The sequence below is a fragment of the Podarcis muralis genome, chromosome Z, assembly GCF_964188315.1.
Source record: "Podarcis muralis chromosome Z, rPodMur119.hap1.1, whole genome shotgun sequence".
Taxonomy (NCBI): Eukaryota; Metazoa; Chordata; class Lepidosauria; order Squamata; family Lacertidae; genus Podarcis; species Podarcis muralis.
In genome coordinates this window covers 32,988,727-33,005,369 of record NC_135673.1, presented here as the reverse complement: position 1 = coordinate 33,005,369, position 16,643 = coordinate 32,988,727, and the positions used below count along the sequence as shown (strand labels likewise).

General features: G+C 47.5%; 1 protein-coding gene across 8 annotated transcripts in view; it reads left to right on the top strand.

The window, feature by feature from the left end:
• Positions 1 to 16,643, top strand: part of DRP2 (dystrophin related protein 2) — a 61,336-nt gene that overhangs the window by 31,778 nt on the left and 12,915 nt on the right. For all 8 annotated transcript variants that reach the window (XM_028714849.2, XM_028714856.2, XM_028714854.2 and 5 more), the window contains 10 exons: positions 2,874 to 2,935; positions 4,147 to 4,221; positions 5,309 to 5,510; positions 6,625 to 6,710; positions 8,967 to 9,124; positions 10,483 to 10,649; positions 11,540 to 11,651; positions 12,898 to 13,034; positions 15,235 to 15,300; positions 16,494 to 16,559. In XM_028714849.2, the coding sequence (XP_028570682.1) occupies positions 2,874 to 2,935; positions 4,147 to 4,221; positions 5,309 to 5,510; positions 6,625 to 6,710; positions 8,967 to 9,124; positions 10,483 to 10,649; positions 11,540 to 11,651; positions 12,898 to 13,034; positions 15,235 to 15,300; positions 16,494 to 16,559 (1,131 nt within the window). The remainder of the gene's footprint in view (positions 1 to 2,873; positions 2,936 to 4,146; positions 4,222 to 5,308; positions 5,511 to 6,624; positions 6,711 to 8,966; positions 9,125 to 10,482; positions 10,650 to 11,539; positions 11,652 to 12,897; positions 13,035 to 15,234; positions 15,301 to 16,493; positions 16,560 to 16,643) is intronic.

Sequence of the window (16,643 nt, the reverse complement as noted above, 5' to 3'; positions counted from 1 at the left end):
AAGGAAGTTACCGTATTTTTCGCACCATAGGACGCACTTTTTCCCTCCCAAAAAGCAAGGGAAAATGTGTGTGCGTCCTATGGAGCGAATGCAGGCTTTCGCTGAAGCCTGGAGAGTGAGAGGGGTCGGTGCGCACCGACCCCTCTCGCTCTCCAGGCTTCAGGAAGCTATCCGCTAGCCGTGGGAGACCCAGCTCTCCCACGGCTAGCGGACCGCTGCGCTAATCCAGAAGCTTGGGGCGTGCGGAGCACAGCGCGCCCCAAGCTTCTGGGTGCCGGCAAGGTCTCGCTAGCCCTGGGAGAGCCCCGCGACGTTGCGTGGCTCTCCCAGGGCTAGCGAAGCGCCGCGCTAATCCCGAAGCTTGGGGCGCGTGGAGTTCAGCGCGCCCCAAGCTTCTGGGTGCCGGCAAGGTCTCGCTAGCCCTGGGAGAGCCCCGCGACGTTGCGTGGCTCTCCCAGGGCTAGCGAAGCGCCGCGCTAATCCCGAAGCTTGGGGCGCGTGGAGCTCAGCGCGCCCCAAGCTTCTGGGTGCCGGCAAGGTCTCGCTAGCCCTGGGAGAGCCCCGCGACGTTGCGTGGCTCTCCCAGGGCTAGCGAAGCGCCGCGCTAATCCCGAAGCTTGGGGCGCGCGGAGCTCAGCGCGCCCCAAGCTTCTGGGTGCCGGCAAGGTCTCGCTAGCCCTGGGAGAGCCCCGCGACGTTGCGTGGCTCTCCCAGGGCTAGCGAAGCGCCGCGCTAATCCCGAAGTTTGGGGCTTCGGGATTAGCGCTCCGCTCAGCCTGCTTCCCGGAGCGCCAGGCGCCCTGAAAGCAGAGCTCCAGGCGCTTCGGGAACACATCCGCAGCATGGGGAGCCTTGCAGGAATTCCCCACAGGGCTCCCCACGCTGCGGATAGCAGCCTGCTGCCTGGCGGGTGGGGCGCCCTGAAGCAGAGCGCCCCTCGCGCCAGGCATACATCCGCAGAGTGGGGAGCCTTGCAGGAGTTCCCGACAAGGCTCCCCACGCTGCGGATAGCAGCCTGCTGCCTGGCGGGTGGGGCGCCCTGAAGCAGAGCGCCCCTCGCGCCAGGCAGACATCCGCAGAGTGGGGAGGCTTGCAGGAGTTCCCGACAAGGCTCCCCACGCTGCGGATAGCAGCCTGCTGCCTGGCGGGTGGGGCGCCCTGAAGCAGAGCGCCCCTCGCGCCAGGCAGACATCCGCAGAGTGGGGAGGCTTGCAGGAGTTCCCGACAAGGCTCCCCACGCTGCGGATAGCAGCCTGCTGCCTGGCGGGTGGGGCGCCCTGAAGCAGAGCGCCCCTCGCGCCAGGCATACATCCGCAGAGTGGGGAGCCTTGCAGGAGTTCCCGACAAGGCTCCCCACGCTGCGGATAGCAGCCTGCTGCCTGGCGGGTGGGGCGCCCTGAAACAGAGCGCCCCTCGCGCCAGGCAGACATCCGCAGAGTGGGGAGGCTTGCAGGAGTTCCCGACAAGGCTCCCCACGCTGCGGATAGCAGCCTGCTGCCTGGCGGGTGGGGCGCCCTGAAGCAGAGCGCCCCTCGCGCCAGGCAGACATCCGCAGAGTGGGGAGGCTTGCAGGAGTTCCCGACAAGGCTCCCCACGCTGCGGATAGCAGCCTGCTGCCTGGCGGGTGGGGCGCCCTGAAGCAGAGCGCCCCTCGCGCCAGGCAGACATCCGCAGAGTGGGGAGGCTTGCAGGAGTTCCCGACAAGGCTCCCCACGCTGCGGATAGCAGCCTGCTGCCTGGCGGGTGGGGCGCCCTGAAGCAGAGCGCCCCTCGCGCCAGGCATACATCCGCAGAGTGGGGAGCCTTGCAGGAGTTCCCGACAAGGCTCCCCACGCTGCGGATAGCAGCCTGCTGCCTGGCGGGTGGGGCGCCCTGAAGCAGAGCGCCCCTCGCGCCAGGCAGACATCCGCAGAGTGGGGAGGCTTGCAGGAGTTCCCGACAAGGCTCCCCACGCTGCGGATAGCAGCCTGCTGCCTGGCGGGTGGGGCGCCCTGAAGCAGAGCGCCCCTCGCGCCAGGCAGACATCCGCAGAGTGGGGAGGCTTGCAGGAGTTCCCGACAAGGCTCCCCACGCTGCGGATAGCAGCCTGCTGCCTGGCGGGTGGGGCGCCCTGAAGCAGAGCTCCCCGCCCGCCAGACAGACATCGGCCAGCCCCACAAGCTTGGGGGACAGCAGGGAGGCGCAGCGCCACTATCCCGCTGTTCCTCGACCTGGTTCGGTTTCCCTGACCTGCTTTTGGGGGGGAAATAAAGGGGAAAATTTTTTCCTTTATTTCCCCCCAAAAAAACTAGGTGCGTCCTATGGTCCGGTGCGTCCAATCGTGCGAAAAATACGGTAGATTAGCTTCAACCAGAGCCAGGGCCTTTTCAACACTGGCTCCGGCCTGGTGGAACGCTCTGCCTCATGAGACCAGGGCCCTGCGGGATCTGATTTCTTTCTGCAGGGCCTGTAAGACAGAGTTGTTCCGCCTGGCCTTTGGCTTGGAAGCAACTTGATTCCCTCCCCCTCTTTTCTTTTTCCTTTTTCCTTCTGTGATGGAACTCCTATTTGAGGACTTCCCTGGCTTTTTTCTGGCCCACGTAGGACCAGTCTGGATAGTTGGCCTTGGTGAAGATTTGACGTTTTCATCCCCAAAAAGTTTTTGATTTGAGTTTCTACTGAAATGAGGCTGCATTTTAATGTTGTATTTTAATCTTGTTTTAAGTTGTATTTTAATCAATTGTTTTTATACTTGGTGTTGCCTGCCGTGAGCCCAGTCTTGGCTGGGGAGGGCGGGGTAATAATAATAATAATAATAATAATAATAATAATAATAATAATAATAAATGTAACTTCCTATTACTGAATTCCTCTCAACCTCTTTATCTTTTCAGCCACCAGGCTCAGACAACATGCTGGGACCATCCCAAGATGACTGAGTTATACCAGACACTGGGTAAGAAGGACTTTAAAGCCTGCAAGGTCTGCATCACAACTATTGTTATGGACTACTAGACAATCTTACAGTGGGAGGAGGGGGAGAAGCTTCTGCACTAGATGTGATGTCTTTCTCGGAGTGCTTCCTATTATTTGAGCATTCATTCAGATTTATTTGCAAGGAGATCAGATAATGTTGGCTATTTATTCTGATTTGTGTGGTGAGTTCCCGCCCCCCAGTGGAAATAATGACACATGACACAATTATTAAGGTTAATGGGCTAAATAAGGCCACAACTTTATTGGTTACAGGTGATGAGCGGTATTGGCTTAGGCATTGGTCCTAAGCGACTATATCCAACTTCAGCCCGTCCGCTTGAAGTCTGGGAAGGGTTAACCACCAGTAGGGGGAGTCCTGCTGATGCACATCAACTAGGAACTCCCTTAGGGTCACCGATAGGGGGCGTGCCTTAGGCCCTCCCCTCCCCAGGCTTCGGACAGGGCCACGAATAGCTGGCAGCCGGCAGGCCACACCCCCAGAGCCAGCTGATTGGCTGGCCAGGAGGTGACGCGGCCGGCATCCCCCCAATCGTGTGGGGGCTGTGAAACCCGCAACTCCACCTCCTCTGAAGGGCGGAAGTGGCTTTGCTTGGACAGTGGAGTTAGTTGACATTGTGCCAGAGCAAGTGTCATCCACCCACTTTCCAATGCATTTCCCTCTTAAATTTCCTTATTGTAAAAAGTCAGGTCTTTGGGGAAGGAGAGTTTATTTGTGCAAGACTATTTCATAACATGAATTTGCCTCTGTGTGATTAAATGCCACTGAATAATAGCAACAGGCTGGAAGCACTCTCATTTTGGGATAAAGTGAAGGACAGGGCGATGCTTCTCGGTCCAATTTTGTAACAAAAACCACAAGAGTTGTGGTGTTGTGGTCAGAGTGTAGGACTAAGACCTGGATGACCAGAGTTCTACTTGCTTCTCAGCTATGAAACTCATTGAGCCAGTCACAGTCTCTCAGCCTAACCTACAAGGTAGTTATGAGGATAAAATGTGGAGGAAGAGAACTATGCATGTCACCTGCAGCTGATGGGAGTTGAGGTTCAAAGCACTTGCAGTGCATGAAGTTGGCAAAGCAAGCATGACAAGGAAATAGTGCCAACCTTAGTAGAGGACAAGTTGGCAAAGGACAGCCTGTGGTTTCATTTTTCTTTCTGTCCTTATCTACAGCTGACCTGAACAACATCAAGTTTTCTGCGTATCGCACAGCCATGAAACTGCGCCGTGTACAGAAGGCCTTGCGATGTAAGCCCCAGAATTCCCTCCTGTTCTTTCTCTTGTACCAGCCGTGTTGCCTAATTAGGGACAATTTTCACATTCTGTAAACTGGAGCTACGATATGCATGAAGGAGCAACACACAAACATGCAGTATTTGTTGACCCACCTGAATCCCACTTATTTCTGTGTCTTCTCATATTTTTATTGCCAGGACCTCTAATGCTAGAATGAAGAGCAGTGGCAATAAAGGACATCCTTGTCTAGTACCATTTTTCATATTGTACCTCTTGCTTAGGTTACCATATATTATTATACTTGCCCATTTTTCTATATATATGGCTTTTAGCCCTTTGGTGAAGGCAGTCCCAAAATCCATAACTTCTATAACTCTCCTCAAGAAACATTGTCAAATGCTTTTTCTGCATCAAGGAACATTAAAGTTGTTTCTTTTTCATTTTTCTTCTCTTAAGAGTTCAGTCATATTCAATATATGCCTAGTGTTATTTCTTAACTGCCTCGATGGCAGGAAACCTGTTTGATCTTCATGTATGAAATTTCTTCAAATTGCTCTCATTCTTTTTGTCATTATACTAGCTGCATATATCTTGTAATCATTGTTCAATAAGGAAATCGGCCTATAGATTTTAAGCTGGAGTACATCCTGCTCTTTTTTAGAGATTAGTGTAATATATACATTTTTCCATGGTGTTGGTATTTGCTTTCCTGGGAGGATTCCATTCATTAAGTCTTTCAGTGGGGATGTTAACACATCTCGAAATATTTTATAGTAGGAAGCCGGAAGGTCCCCACCCCCCACCCCGCCTTAAAAATATAAGGCAGTACAGAAATGAAATTAACAACAACAACTGTCAATTGCAAAGGGTGCCTCTTTTTTATTAGTTGGTAGCATGGGTGACGCCATTTTGCTGTGCCTTGAGTTGTTTTCAAACACAAAGACTTTGTACCTTTTTAATTGTAGCCCTGATTATCTTTGTCACGTGGCGCGGGGGGGGGGGCTTTCTTGCTTCCTGTGACAAATCTATAACAGGTTTGTTTTTTGTTTTTTTCATCTCCCACTTCCATTTCTGACAACCTTTTCTCTGGGCGCCACAGTGGACTTGGTGACGCTACCAACAGCCTTGGAGGTCTTCAGCGAACATGAGCTGCAGCCCAGCGACCACGTGATGGATGTGGTGGAGGTGATCCACTGCCTGACCGCCCTTTACGAGCGGCTCGAGGAGGAAAGAGGCATCCTGGTGAACGTCCCCCTCTGCGTCGACATGACCTTGAACTGGCTGCTCAATGTTTTCGATAGGTACCCATAAAGGCATCCATACCAATAAGAGATGCCTCAGCAGACTAGTAATGTTTTAATGTGATTGTTTTATTGTGTATTTTAATGATAGAGGCTTGTGTTTTAATGCTTGCGTAAACTAGTTTTTATACTTTGTAAACTGCTTAGAAACCGGTTTCGGGGTATAAAAATTCATTAGGAAGGTGCCGAGTGTGGCAGTGTGAAAATGGGCTTCACCAGTGGGTCCTCCCCATTTGTGGAATGCTGTCATCTGTTTTTAGGCATCTGAAGATTGTTATCCTCCCAGGCCTTTGACTTTAATCTCCTGCTTTTCTCTTTTAGTGCAGGGTTTCCCAAACGTGGGTCTCCAGCTGTTTTTGGACTACAGTTCCCATCATGCCTGACCACTGGTCCTGCTAGCTAGGGATGGTGGGAGTTGTAGTTTGGGAAATCCTGTCTTCATAGGATGGGGTTGTTCTTTTATACGAATTATTGTGGGCATTTTCAATTGTTCTATGCCTCTTGTTTTCCTACTTAAATGTTTGTTTTCGTAAGTTGCTTTGAGTTCACCTTTCTGAAAAAAGCAACACAATGATGATTACGATAGGAAATCCACAAGCAGTGCATTGTAGAGATGGCTGTTCTGTGTTCCAAGCACCTGATAAAAGCAGGCAGACTGCCTCTAAAGATGAAGTTTCATAAAGTCTGTGTCTTCGGGGGCAAAGGTGGATTGGATTGGTTGGTCTCTCCACTGAGGCTTCTGTCAATGGAGACTGGCCTGTGGTCTGGATGGCTATGATGTGGCATTGCAAGGAAAAGCCTGTTTTGTATAGGTTGGGTTTGCCAAGCAAGACACAGACCACCAGCCATGCCCTGTTGCCTGTAAGGTGCTATGCACGCACCCTGCTTTTGCAATCACAGGCTGGAAAGGCATGTTTTTTATTGAGCTCCTAGTGGGCCATCATGCCTTTGCAGGCCTGTTCTGGGAGGCCTGGTTCTGCCAGCACTGTTTGGTGGAAACCACTACAGAGTCTCCTCTGCTGTGCAGAAATTGGGCACTTGTAAACCAAACCAAAAAAGGGGGGATTTCCAGGTTTCCCCCCACCCCACTCACCCTGCGCCTTTTGTCTTCCAGTGGACGCAGCGGGAAGATGCGGGCTCTCTCCTTCAAGACAGGCATAGCATGTCTGTGTGGCACGGAGGTGAAGGAAAAATTTCAATGTGAGTCATCCGGGGGAGATGGTTGATGAAACCAGAGTGTGGGAGGCTTTCAGGTTTGGAAAGGTGGAGAGAGGCAGGTGCAGGAGGAGTCACAGCTGCATCACAACTCACCTGCCTGCATCCCTTCCAGTATTGCACAGATGGAAATATGGCAGGAAGCCTTTTATATTGCTCACAAAGCTCCTGTTTCCTGCAGCGGAGGAGAGAGCATTCTTTCATGGGTTCCTCGTCCCACTTGCATGAATAGGCCTGCACACAAATCAGTCCTGTACATGCCATCCTGCATGACAGAAAAACACCCTCTCAGTTCCAGTCCTGCCTTGCTCCAAGGAACAGGGCTTCCACAGTGCTCCACTGAGTTTTAAAGCAGACCAGCTATTTCCCTCCTGCCTGTCACAGTGCTGACAGGTGAGGAATGTCCAGAGAGATGAATTGGCTTTTCATTGTCTAAAGTACACTTGCAAATTAGGAAAAGGCAGGACCATCAGTCCTATGTCTCTCAGCCACTCCTAGCTGTGCAGTTGCTGCGACAGAGAGGACCTGCCCCTGACCTCAGCTTATGTACCTCCCCCACCCAAGCGGCACACAAGCAGCTGGAGACTCTGCCTGCGTGTAAGCTTCTGCGCCTCCCACTTCAGTCCTCTTCTGGTCCTGGGAGACAGCGGAGCAGGAGAGCTAGGAGCAGGACGAGGAGATGTGGAAGCCCTTGACTCTACACCAGCCTGACCTATCTCTCCCTCCTCCTGCACCTGTTCTCCCCTCTCCAATCCTGCAGCTCCTCCTGCCTCTGACTCTCGTCTCCTGGCTCTTACAGGCTCCCCCAGATCACTGATCCCTTCTTCCAAGCCAGCATCCAACCCCCCACCCCTTTTCCCGGTGCCCGCTCATCAAAATCAAGCCACGACTCCTCAGCTTCCAGCCATTCCCTGAATCTGCCCCTGCAGGGCGGAAGGCAATTGGCAACATGCAAAGGTTCTGTGGCATACTAGTTTACAGGGGCTGTGCATCCCGTTTTGCCACCTGAGGCAAAACAGGAAGTGCCACCTTGCCCTGCCCTACTGCTCCCACTGCTGCTGCCATACTTGTTGCCATTGGCGCCACCTCTCTGCCTGCCCTGCTGCCTTTGCCACAGGTGCAGGAGCAAAGCTGCCATCAGTGCCATTTTTGGGCAATATATTGCCTGATTTTAGGCGAGATATTGCCAAAATTATGCAATATCTTGCTTTCTTGCAAGATCTCGTGCAATTTCGGGAGCGATTTCAGCTGATACTGGTGCTGCTTCAGCACCACCTGAGGTGCACCCACAGGACTGCCACCTTGAGAACTTCTGCTACCTGAGGCAGCTGCCTCAGTTTGCCTAATGGCAAAGCCGGCTTGGGGGGTTGGTTTGAAAAGGTTACTCGCAGACAGAAAGTTTTGCAAACCACTGCCTCAGGGCATATCTTTACTACAGGTATAGTTGTAGAAATGCAATTTTGTTGGCATTTTAATGTGAAACTAACTAACACACACTTCTCAAACCAATATGCAAACCAAAACAAAGCTGTCCTTCAGAATTTGCACTTCCCTGAATTTTGTGGTACATTTCTTCAACCAAACAATCTGGATGAAAAAAAGAATGTATTGGGGAAAATGGTGCATAAAATGCAAAATATTAGTGAAAATATATGTACAAAGATGCATTACAATGGAGAGTGTGTGTGTGTGTGTGTGTGTGTGTGTGTGTGTGTGTGTGTATGCACCAAAACTGTGAGCAAAAATATGTTTATTAAGAGAAATCTGCACTAAATTGCTGCTGAATTTTCATGAGGGTTTTTTTTGGGGGGGGGGCGGCGGCAGGAAACAACCCTGCAAATTGTTTTATAAAAAGGAGAAACTGAGAGAAATCGAAACTGACAGATTCCTCCATCCTTAATTGCAGATTATTGTAATCATCATGACTTCTCTCAAAGGATCCTGGTATTTGTAGTACCCTTAACAAACAGCAGCTCCTATGATTCTTTGGGGGATGCCTTGACTGTTTAAAGTGGTATGATACTGCTTTAAATTTATAGTGCAGATGGGCCATGGTTAAGAGTGATACCTTCTCTCTTTCAAAGCTTGACTTTCACCAACTGATGCTTGTCTTTCCCCATGTTTTCATAGCTCTGGGAAAAGCTGCAGTTTGAGTCTCTCTCCTTTCTCTCTCTGTCTTGTCCTCCCTCCCTCATCCCACCCTTTGTGGGGGGCCCATGCTCTTCCCCTCGCACCTTTCAGATCTCTTCAGCCAGGTGGCAAATGCCAGCGGACTCTGTGACCAGCGGCACCTTGGCATCCTTCTTCACGAGGCCATCCAGGTTCCACGGCAGCTCGGGGAGGTGGCAGCCTTTGGAGGGAGCAACGTGGAGCCCAGCGTTCGCAGCTGCTTCCGATTTGTACGTGACACAGGTGGTGCTTTGTCCACGTTGACGCTACGAGAAGAGATTCCTTTGGCCATGATAGTTGTTGAGGGAGCCAGTGGGTCATGTTTCTTGGGTGTCTCTCAGTGGCTTGGGAGTGGCTTTTCTGTGGTTCCTTCCCTCACAGCTGCAAGTCACATTTCAAGACCTGTTGCCACATGGGTGGGCCCAGTTGCTCAGCTCTCCCCCCCCCCCAAAAAAAAACCCCAACAGCCAGCCGAAATGAATGGACAAGTGTGGGGGGGAGGCCTCATGGTTCCACCCACCTTGCACTAGGCCTTTCACGTTCCAGCAACGGTGCAGAGTTGAAGGCACACGTAACTTGCTCATTATGTTTCTACCATAACATGAAAAGTGCCTTAAGTCTTTTAATAAGAAGCTACTCAACTGCCTTTGTCACCTCTTGACAGTCTTATCAGTTTGTTTTAGGTTTGTCGAATTTATGAATCACTTCCCACAACCAAAAAGTCCTGAAGAAATTTAAGACATGCATAAAATGCAGTAATCAAAACACATAAGCTTATAGAAAGCATAGTCGGAGTAAAGACACCCAGTCTTTGGTGCTGCCCAAACACCCAGAAAAAGACACCCAAACTTCTTTTTCTGGCACCAAAACAATGGCAGAGTTGGTGCCAGGCAAGATTCCCTAGGGAAGAGGATTCCATAGACAGAAAGCTACTACAGGAAAGACTGTCTTCAGATGAAAGTCCACTTAGCATCAAGTATTGTGATGTGACTTAGACTTAGGACCACCTTTCTTCATAGGTCTTTAAGATCTTCAGTAGAGAGTTTTCAATGGGACACTCTGCAATCTGTGGTGAAGTGAGTGGATATCAGGAAGATGTCCTTCTTGGTTGGTAGTACCCCGATTGTGGAATGTTCTTGCCAGCAAGGTTCTCATGGTGCCTACAATGTTATCTTTTTGACACTAGTCAAAGGTGTTTTGTTTTTTGTTTTGAACCAAGCTTTTCCCCTTACGTTTTGATTCTGGTTGTTTCAATGCTGCTTTGAGATCTGCCGCCTTCTTAGTTTTTACATTTTATTGGTATTGGAAACATTGATTGCTTTGCTGTGTAATACTTCTTAAACAGAAAGTACACTGGGAATCGGAAGGGTGATATAAAAAAAAGTCTTTAAAGATCACAATGTAGAATTTCAAGGAATTTTTATGCGCTATATCGTTTTAAGCAGATTAAATCATTTGTAGGGGCAGGGAAGTCAGTAAGATCAGTGCCATTTTGAAAGGGAAAGAGGATATATGTACCAAATGTGCAGCCCTGCAATCCATTCATGTGACTAGCGATCAGCACCTACCTCACTTCTCTTCCTCTTAGGGTAATGGGAAACCAGCAATTGAGGCTATCCAGTTCCTGGAATGGGCTAACCTGGAGCCACAGTCAATGGTGTGGCTGGCAGTCCTGCATCGAGTGACTATAGCCGAGCAAGTTAAACACCAGACCAAGTGCTCTGTCTGCCGACAATGCCCTATCAAAGGATTCAGGTACAGGGTGTGCTACAGTATGCACCTTCCCATATGCACTGTGATAACAGGGTCTGGATTAGTTGGGCCAGTGGTCTGATCCAGCAGAGTTCTTCGTCTAGGCGCATGACATTTGATGTCCACAGGTCCATTCACTCTGTGCATAGAGGTACCATCTAGCTATTATAAGTAATAGCTGCTGATAGATCTTTTCCTCCATAGTTCATCATATGTTCCTATATTCAAATGCAATCCTACAGAAAAAACATCCCTGCACATCGAAACACTTCTTTCCATGTGCTCATTTTCTATGTTGATGCCTTAAAAAAAAAAGTGGAGGTGGGCATTAATAAGAACGTCGGGAGCTGCCTTATTATTTTGTATTATTATTTATTTATTCAGTCTAGATACCACCCTTTATCAAAAGATCCCAGGGCAGTGCACAACATTTAGAGCACATTTTACGGAGCACAAAAATAAAAGCATAATAAAAAGCATAATCATAAAATAATCATAATAACAACCCCTCTCTCCCCAAAACACGGCCTTAACAGATTATTAAATGGCCATAGGCTTGGGTAAAGAGGAATGTTTTGCCTAGCGCCTAAAGACATGTAATGATGGCGCCAAGTGAGCCTCTCTGAGTCAGACCATTCATCCATCTAGCTCAGTACTGTTTACTCTGACTGGCAGGTGCTCTCCAGAGTTTGAGTCATGGGGACATTCCCAGTCCTACCTGGGATTGAATCTGGGAACTTAAGTGTGCAAGGCAAATGCTCTACCCCTGAGCAATGGTCCTCCCCAAACACACAAACCCTACTTGCATCCTGACATGGGTGGAGTCTAGGAAATGCTTTATTATTTCAATGCTGCTGGTTTTATGACCCATCCCTGATTGCCCTTTGTTCCAGGTACCGAAGCCTGAAGCAATTCAATGTGGACATCTGCCAGACTTGCTTCTTGACTGGGAGAGCCAGCAAAGGCAACAAGCTGCATTATCCCATTATGGAATACTACACAATGGTAATATAGGAGTTGTCTGGAGAAAACTGTTTGGGGGGACACTGGTATTTGACCAACAACACTGTTCATGTTTGACCAATGAGCTGTTCATGGAGCAAGCTCTGGACCCGTTACTTAGGCCTAGGCCAAGGGTGGGGGGCTTCTGGGCCTCCAGATGTTGTTGAACTCTAGTTCCCATCAGCTCCAACCAGCACGGCCAATTGTCAGGGATGATGGGAATTGTAGTCCAGCAACACTTCGGGTAGGGCACAGGTTCTCCAGCTTGGCTGCATAACAAGTTACCAGCATCACCAAGCCTACCCTATTTTTAAAAAGGTATGGGAAGAAAATACACTTTTCAATAGAATAAAAATAGGCTATCATACCACACTTGACCCAATGTTCTTTTATTCAGCCCGCACACAAAAATACAGAAAGAACATAGAGGACTGACTAGTCATATAATAGCTTCTAGACCAGAATATGCTAAATATGAAAAAAATAACTTCAACACCATATATAGAATAATGGAGATTAAAATATGTGGGATTTGACAGTAATTTTAGCCTGACCTGTACTGTTGCAAGTCTTGAATAAAGCTTTCTTTCTTACTCATAGGTAAGAGCTTTTGTCGTAACATTTAGGGAAGTTTTTAATGTTTGAAGTTTTATTCTGCTTTTAATGTTCTGTTGAAAGCCACCCAGAGTGGCTGGGGAAACCCAGCCAGATGGGTGGGGTGGAAATTATATTATTATTATTATTATTATTATTATTATTATTATTATTATTATTATTAAGGTTGGGAGCCAGGACAGTAATGTCCACCTTGACATCTTTTCTAATAACAAATGAGAATTATCAAAGAGGAAATGAGTTTCTGGAGAACTGGGCACCTGTTTTTGCAAACTGAATTTAATGCTGGATCCACAACTATGCTTTTAAGAAAAATTAACATGAAGGGTTGTCTTCAACTAAATTCTACACAGAGTAGACCCATTTAAATTAAGGGACCTAAGAAATTAATGTCAATTAATTTCAGGGGACCAGATCTGAGTATGACGAACTTTGGATACAACCCGAATAACTTTGAAAAACACTCTTAACAAATGCATGAAAATGATTTTCAAGTAGTATTCTGTATATTTTCTATAAGGTTAATCTATTTTTTATCTTAAGTTTACTATATATAGTATATGAATCACTATAGTGATTGTGCAGTAAACAGGTGTGTGAACGAAGCCTTAGTCTCCTCTGTTCCTCTCTACAGACCACCTCTAGTGAAAACATGAGGGACTTTGCCACCACCCTGAAAAACAAGTTCCGGTCGAAGCAGTATTTCAGCAAGCATCCCCAAAGAGGGTACCTGCCAGTCCAGTCCGTCCTAGAGGCAGATTTCATTGAAACGTAAGTCCTGGTCCTGGCTGCAGATTCCCCACTCTCTTCCTTAATCGGTGGACATCTTCATGATGCTTGCTGGGTGAGAAGAAACGGGAGATGGAGAACATGCAATGCTCAGGTGTTGAACTCCCAAATCCTATCTGCATGGCCAATGCACAGGGATTTCGGTAACTAGAGTCCAGCAACATCTGGGTGGCCACAGGTTCCCCATCTCTGGCCCCAACAGAACTTAGACCAAACCTAGAATTCTGGGAAGCAAAGAATTCCCTATCAGCAGTGGATGGGTGGCCTGGAGTAATAAAATGTGTAATCATTGAAATCTCTTTACATGATTTACATGAAAAATACATTAAGGTTAGCTATAGAAATCAGAGGTTAAAGACAAGTTGACTTTAAACAATTCCAAAATAAATAAAATCAATCGTTAAAAATTTACATTATAAAAAAAAGAAAACTACCTATTGAAATGTACACCAGCTTTCCATATCTGGTTCAACTTGTCTAAACAAAGTTTTTAGTAGGCACTTTAAACAATACAATTAAGAGGCCTACCTAGTATCAATGTGCAAGGAGTTCCACCATTGTTTCCTTACAACTTCAGAATTGGATATTGTGTGGTGCTTGTAAAAAGTTCCAGTTCCATCTTCTAGTACCAGCTACTCCTACTACTAGGATAATAAGATTCCAAAGCTAATTTTGCACAAACTTCATCTGCCATCACAGCTGAAGGTGAAGGAATCCACACCAGGGTGCCATCAGCTCAGTAGTGATGAGAAGCAATGTCCCCACTAAGTCCAGCATTCCATTCCTTCTAGGAATGCTCATGCACAACTGGTGCATGGATTGGAGAAGAGACTGTAGGTTAGGAGCAGAGCAAATGCAGAAGATGGGAAAGACCCCACTCGGCCCAAGACCCTAGCAACCTCTGCCAGTCAGAGAAGACAGTACTGAGCTAGATGGATGAATACCCAGGCCTGGTATAAGGCAGCTTTCTGTGATCCTTTGCTGTCAGTCTTTGCTGTCACAGTTGCATAGTGTAAATCAGGGATGGGGAATCTGTGATCTTCCAGATGTTATGGGAATAATACTCCCATCCTTCCGGGACATTAGTCAAAGTGACTCGGAGCTGATGGGAGCTGGAATCCAACAGCATCAAAAGGGCAATATCCCTGTGCCGTTTTTTGTGTGTGTGTGTTTGAAAAGTCTTGAGTCATTGGCAGTGATTACTCTGGTGTAATAGCTGGGCTTGTGAAGGTATAAATTAGTGGGATATTTGGCAGGAGCTCAACAGCATATGGGTGGCCACTGGTTCCCCACCCCTGTTGCAGCAGATAACACCCCCTTCCCAAAGGTCAAAAGATCTCCCCACAGACTTGTTGTTCATTTGTTTATAAAAATGCTTATATACCACAATTTCATTTTTTTAAAAAAATCTAAGTTGCTTACAACAGCGTTACACACACACACACACACACACACACACACCACCATGTAAAAAGAGTAATATCACAGATTATCAGCTAACTATTACAGAAAAGTGTTTTCTTAATAGTCTGCTTAAACCTGACAGCATTGGTAAGTTTTCAGGAGATGCTTAAAGGGTAATATAGAAGACACCTACTGAATCCATCAGATGCCAGTGAGATAAAGCACTACACAACTTTTAGAAGACATCTGAAGGCAGCCCTGTATCGGGAAGTTGTTGGTGTTTGATGTTTTATTATGTTTTGTATATATGTATATATGTGCTGGAAGCTGCCCAGGGTTGCTAGGGGAAACCCAGCCAGATGGGCAGGGTATAAATAATAAAATTATTATTATTATTATTATTATTATTATTATTATTATTATTATTACCATCATCTCTACTGGAAGAGCCTTCCACAGGACTATGCTGCTGACACTGAAGTCTCAGTTTTCTGTCAGTGTCAAACGAGCCTCATAAACTCAGGAGGTGACCAATGACACTCCTGCAGATTACATCAGTGACTGAGCTGGGATAGAAGAGTTCAAGCAGTCCCTTAAGTACCCTGGACCTAAGTTGTTCAGGGCTTTGTAAATTAATGCAAGGACCTTGTTTTACCTGCCTAGATGAACGACAGGTGCAGTTGACACTTTCATTAGACCCCTGCTAGGCAACTGCTGACAATGTCATACCTCAGTCCTTCTGCTTGTTCCTTTCAGTCCTTCTGCTTGTTCCTTTCAGGCCAGCCTCCTCTCCAATGTTACCTCATGCAGATACTCACTCTCGGATCGAACACTTCGCCAGCAGGTAACACTTGACACCCCTAAGAAAGGGGCCGGGCCAAAATGTTGGGTGGTATGGGGAAAGGGGTGGCACAGCCAGTATGACAGATACAGTGAGTGGAGGAAAACATGGTACATCAGAAAAGCCCTCTGTAGCAAAGGCAGAAGGTGACTGTCTCCAACGCTCCAAACACTACAATCAGGCCTTTGCAGGGTGGGGGGCAACTGGGTACACTTGCTCTGGGCCTTGGAAGGCTAAGCGGCCAGGGGACCCTGCAAGGGACTGGCTTCTTTTTTGTTTGAGTTTATAACTTTATTCTAACAATTCTTTTGCTACGGGCCTTAGACAAGTTCTATACGGGCCTGACTACAATAGCACTGCTAAGAAGACAGAGTTCCATTTAAGGATGAAACTTAAAATTCCAAGAATATTGATGGCTTCCAGCTGTGGGCTTCTTCAGATGTCCTTTTAATTGTGTATTCATCGTTATTTTTGTTCATGGTGGTATCAAGGGTGGTTATCAGTGATCCTGCTTTCTGATGGGTGGTTGTTGTCTTTCTTTGGGCGGGGGTATTTTAATAAATGGAGAATTCTCTAGATGCCTAGATCCAGGTTTGGGGTAGGTACTCTTTGGAGAGACAGCTCCAGCAGAGATTTAAAACTGCAAAACATGCAACAAAGTAAAGCATGGAAATGTAGGCTAGAGTATGTTTAAAATATCCCCTTTTAAATAGCCCCATTTCCCATAGCATAGAAAGAGACCAGACATTTGGTAAGTTAAAAATGTTTTACTTACAAACTCTTCAAACATCAAACTCATGTGCTTTCCCATACAGCAGCAAGAAAAGACACCTTAGATTCCAAAATGGTAAATCTTTCTAAGTTATTTGTATAGAAACACAAAGATGGCTTGCGTAAGCCATGTAGTCTAAGCTTGGAACATCCAGCTTGGACCTCCTTATTGCAGAGGTGAATTTAGAGGAGTGCAACCAGCACTAGGCAACTATGCTTTAGAGTGGAATGTGAGAGGCAAGGCAATATTTAAACTGCTAATTTGGAGGAGCTTGTTTCATACCCAGAATTTCCTACCTTCATGAGAGCTGCAGTTTCTCTCCCGTGGCCATCCACCTGGTACCTTTTGGGGTATTCTGGAAAGATCTTCTGTCTTTCCTCACTACTTCCCTGAAATTCATTGCCCCTCTTCTGTTTTCCTGTAGGCTTGCAGAGATGGAAAGCCAGAATTCCTCCTTTTACAACGACAGCCTTTCTCCGGATGACAGCCTGTGAGTTGCTACTGTCCTCCTTGCAAATTCTACTGAAATCTGTGTGCTTTGTGTCAGTTGCAAAGCTAGGGGGTGGGGGATACT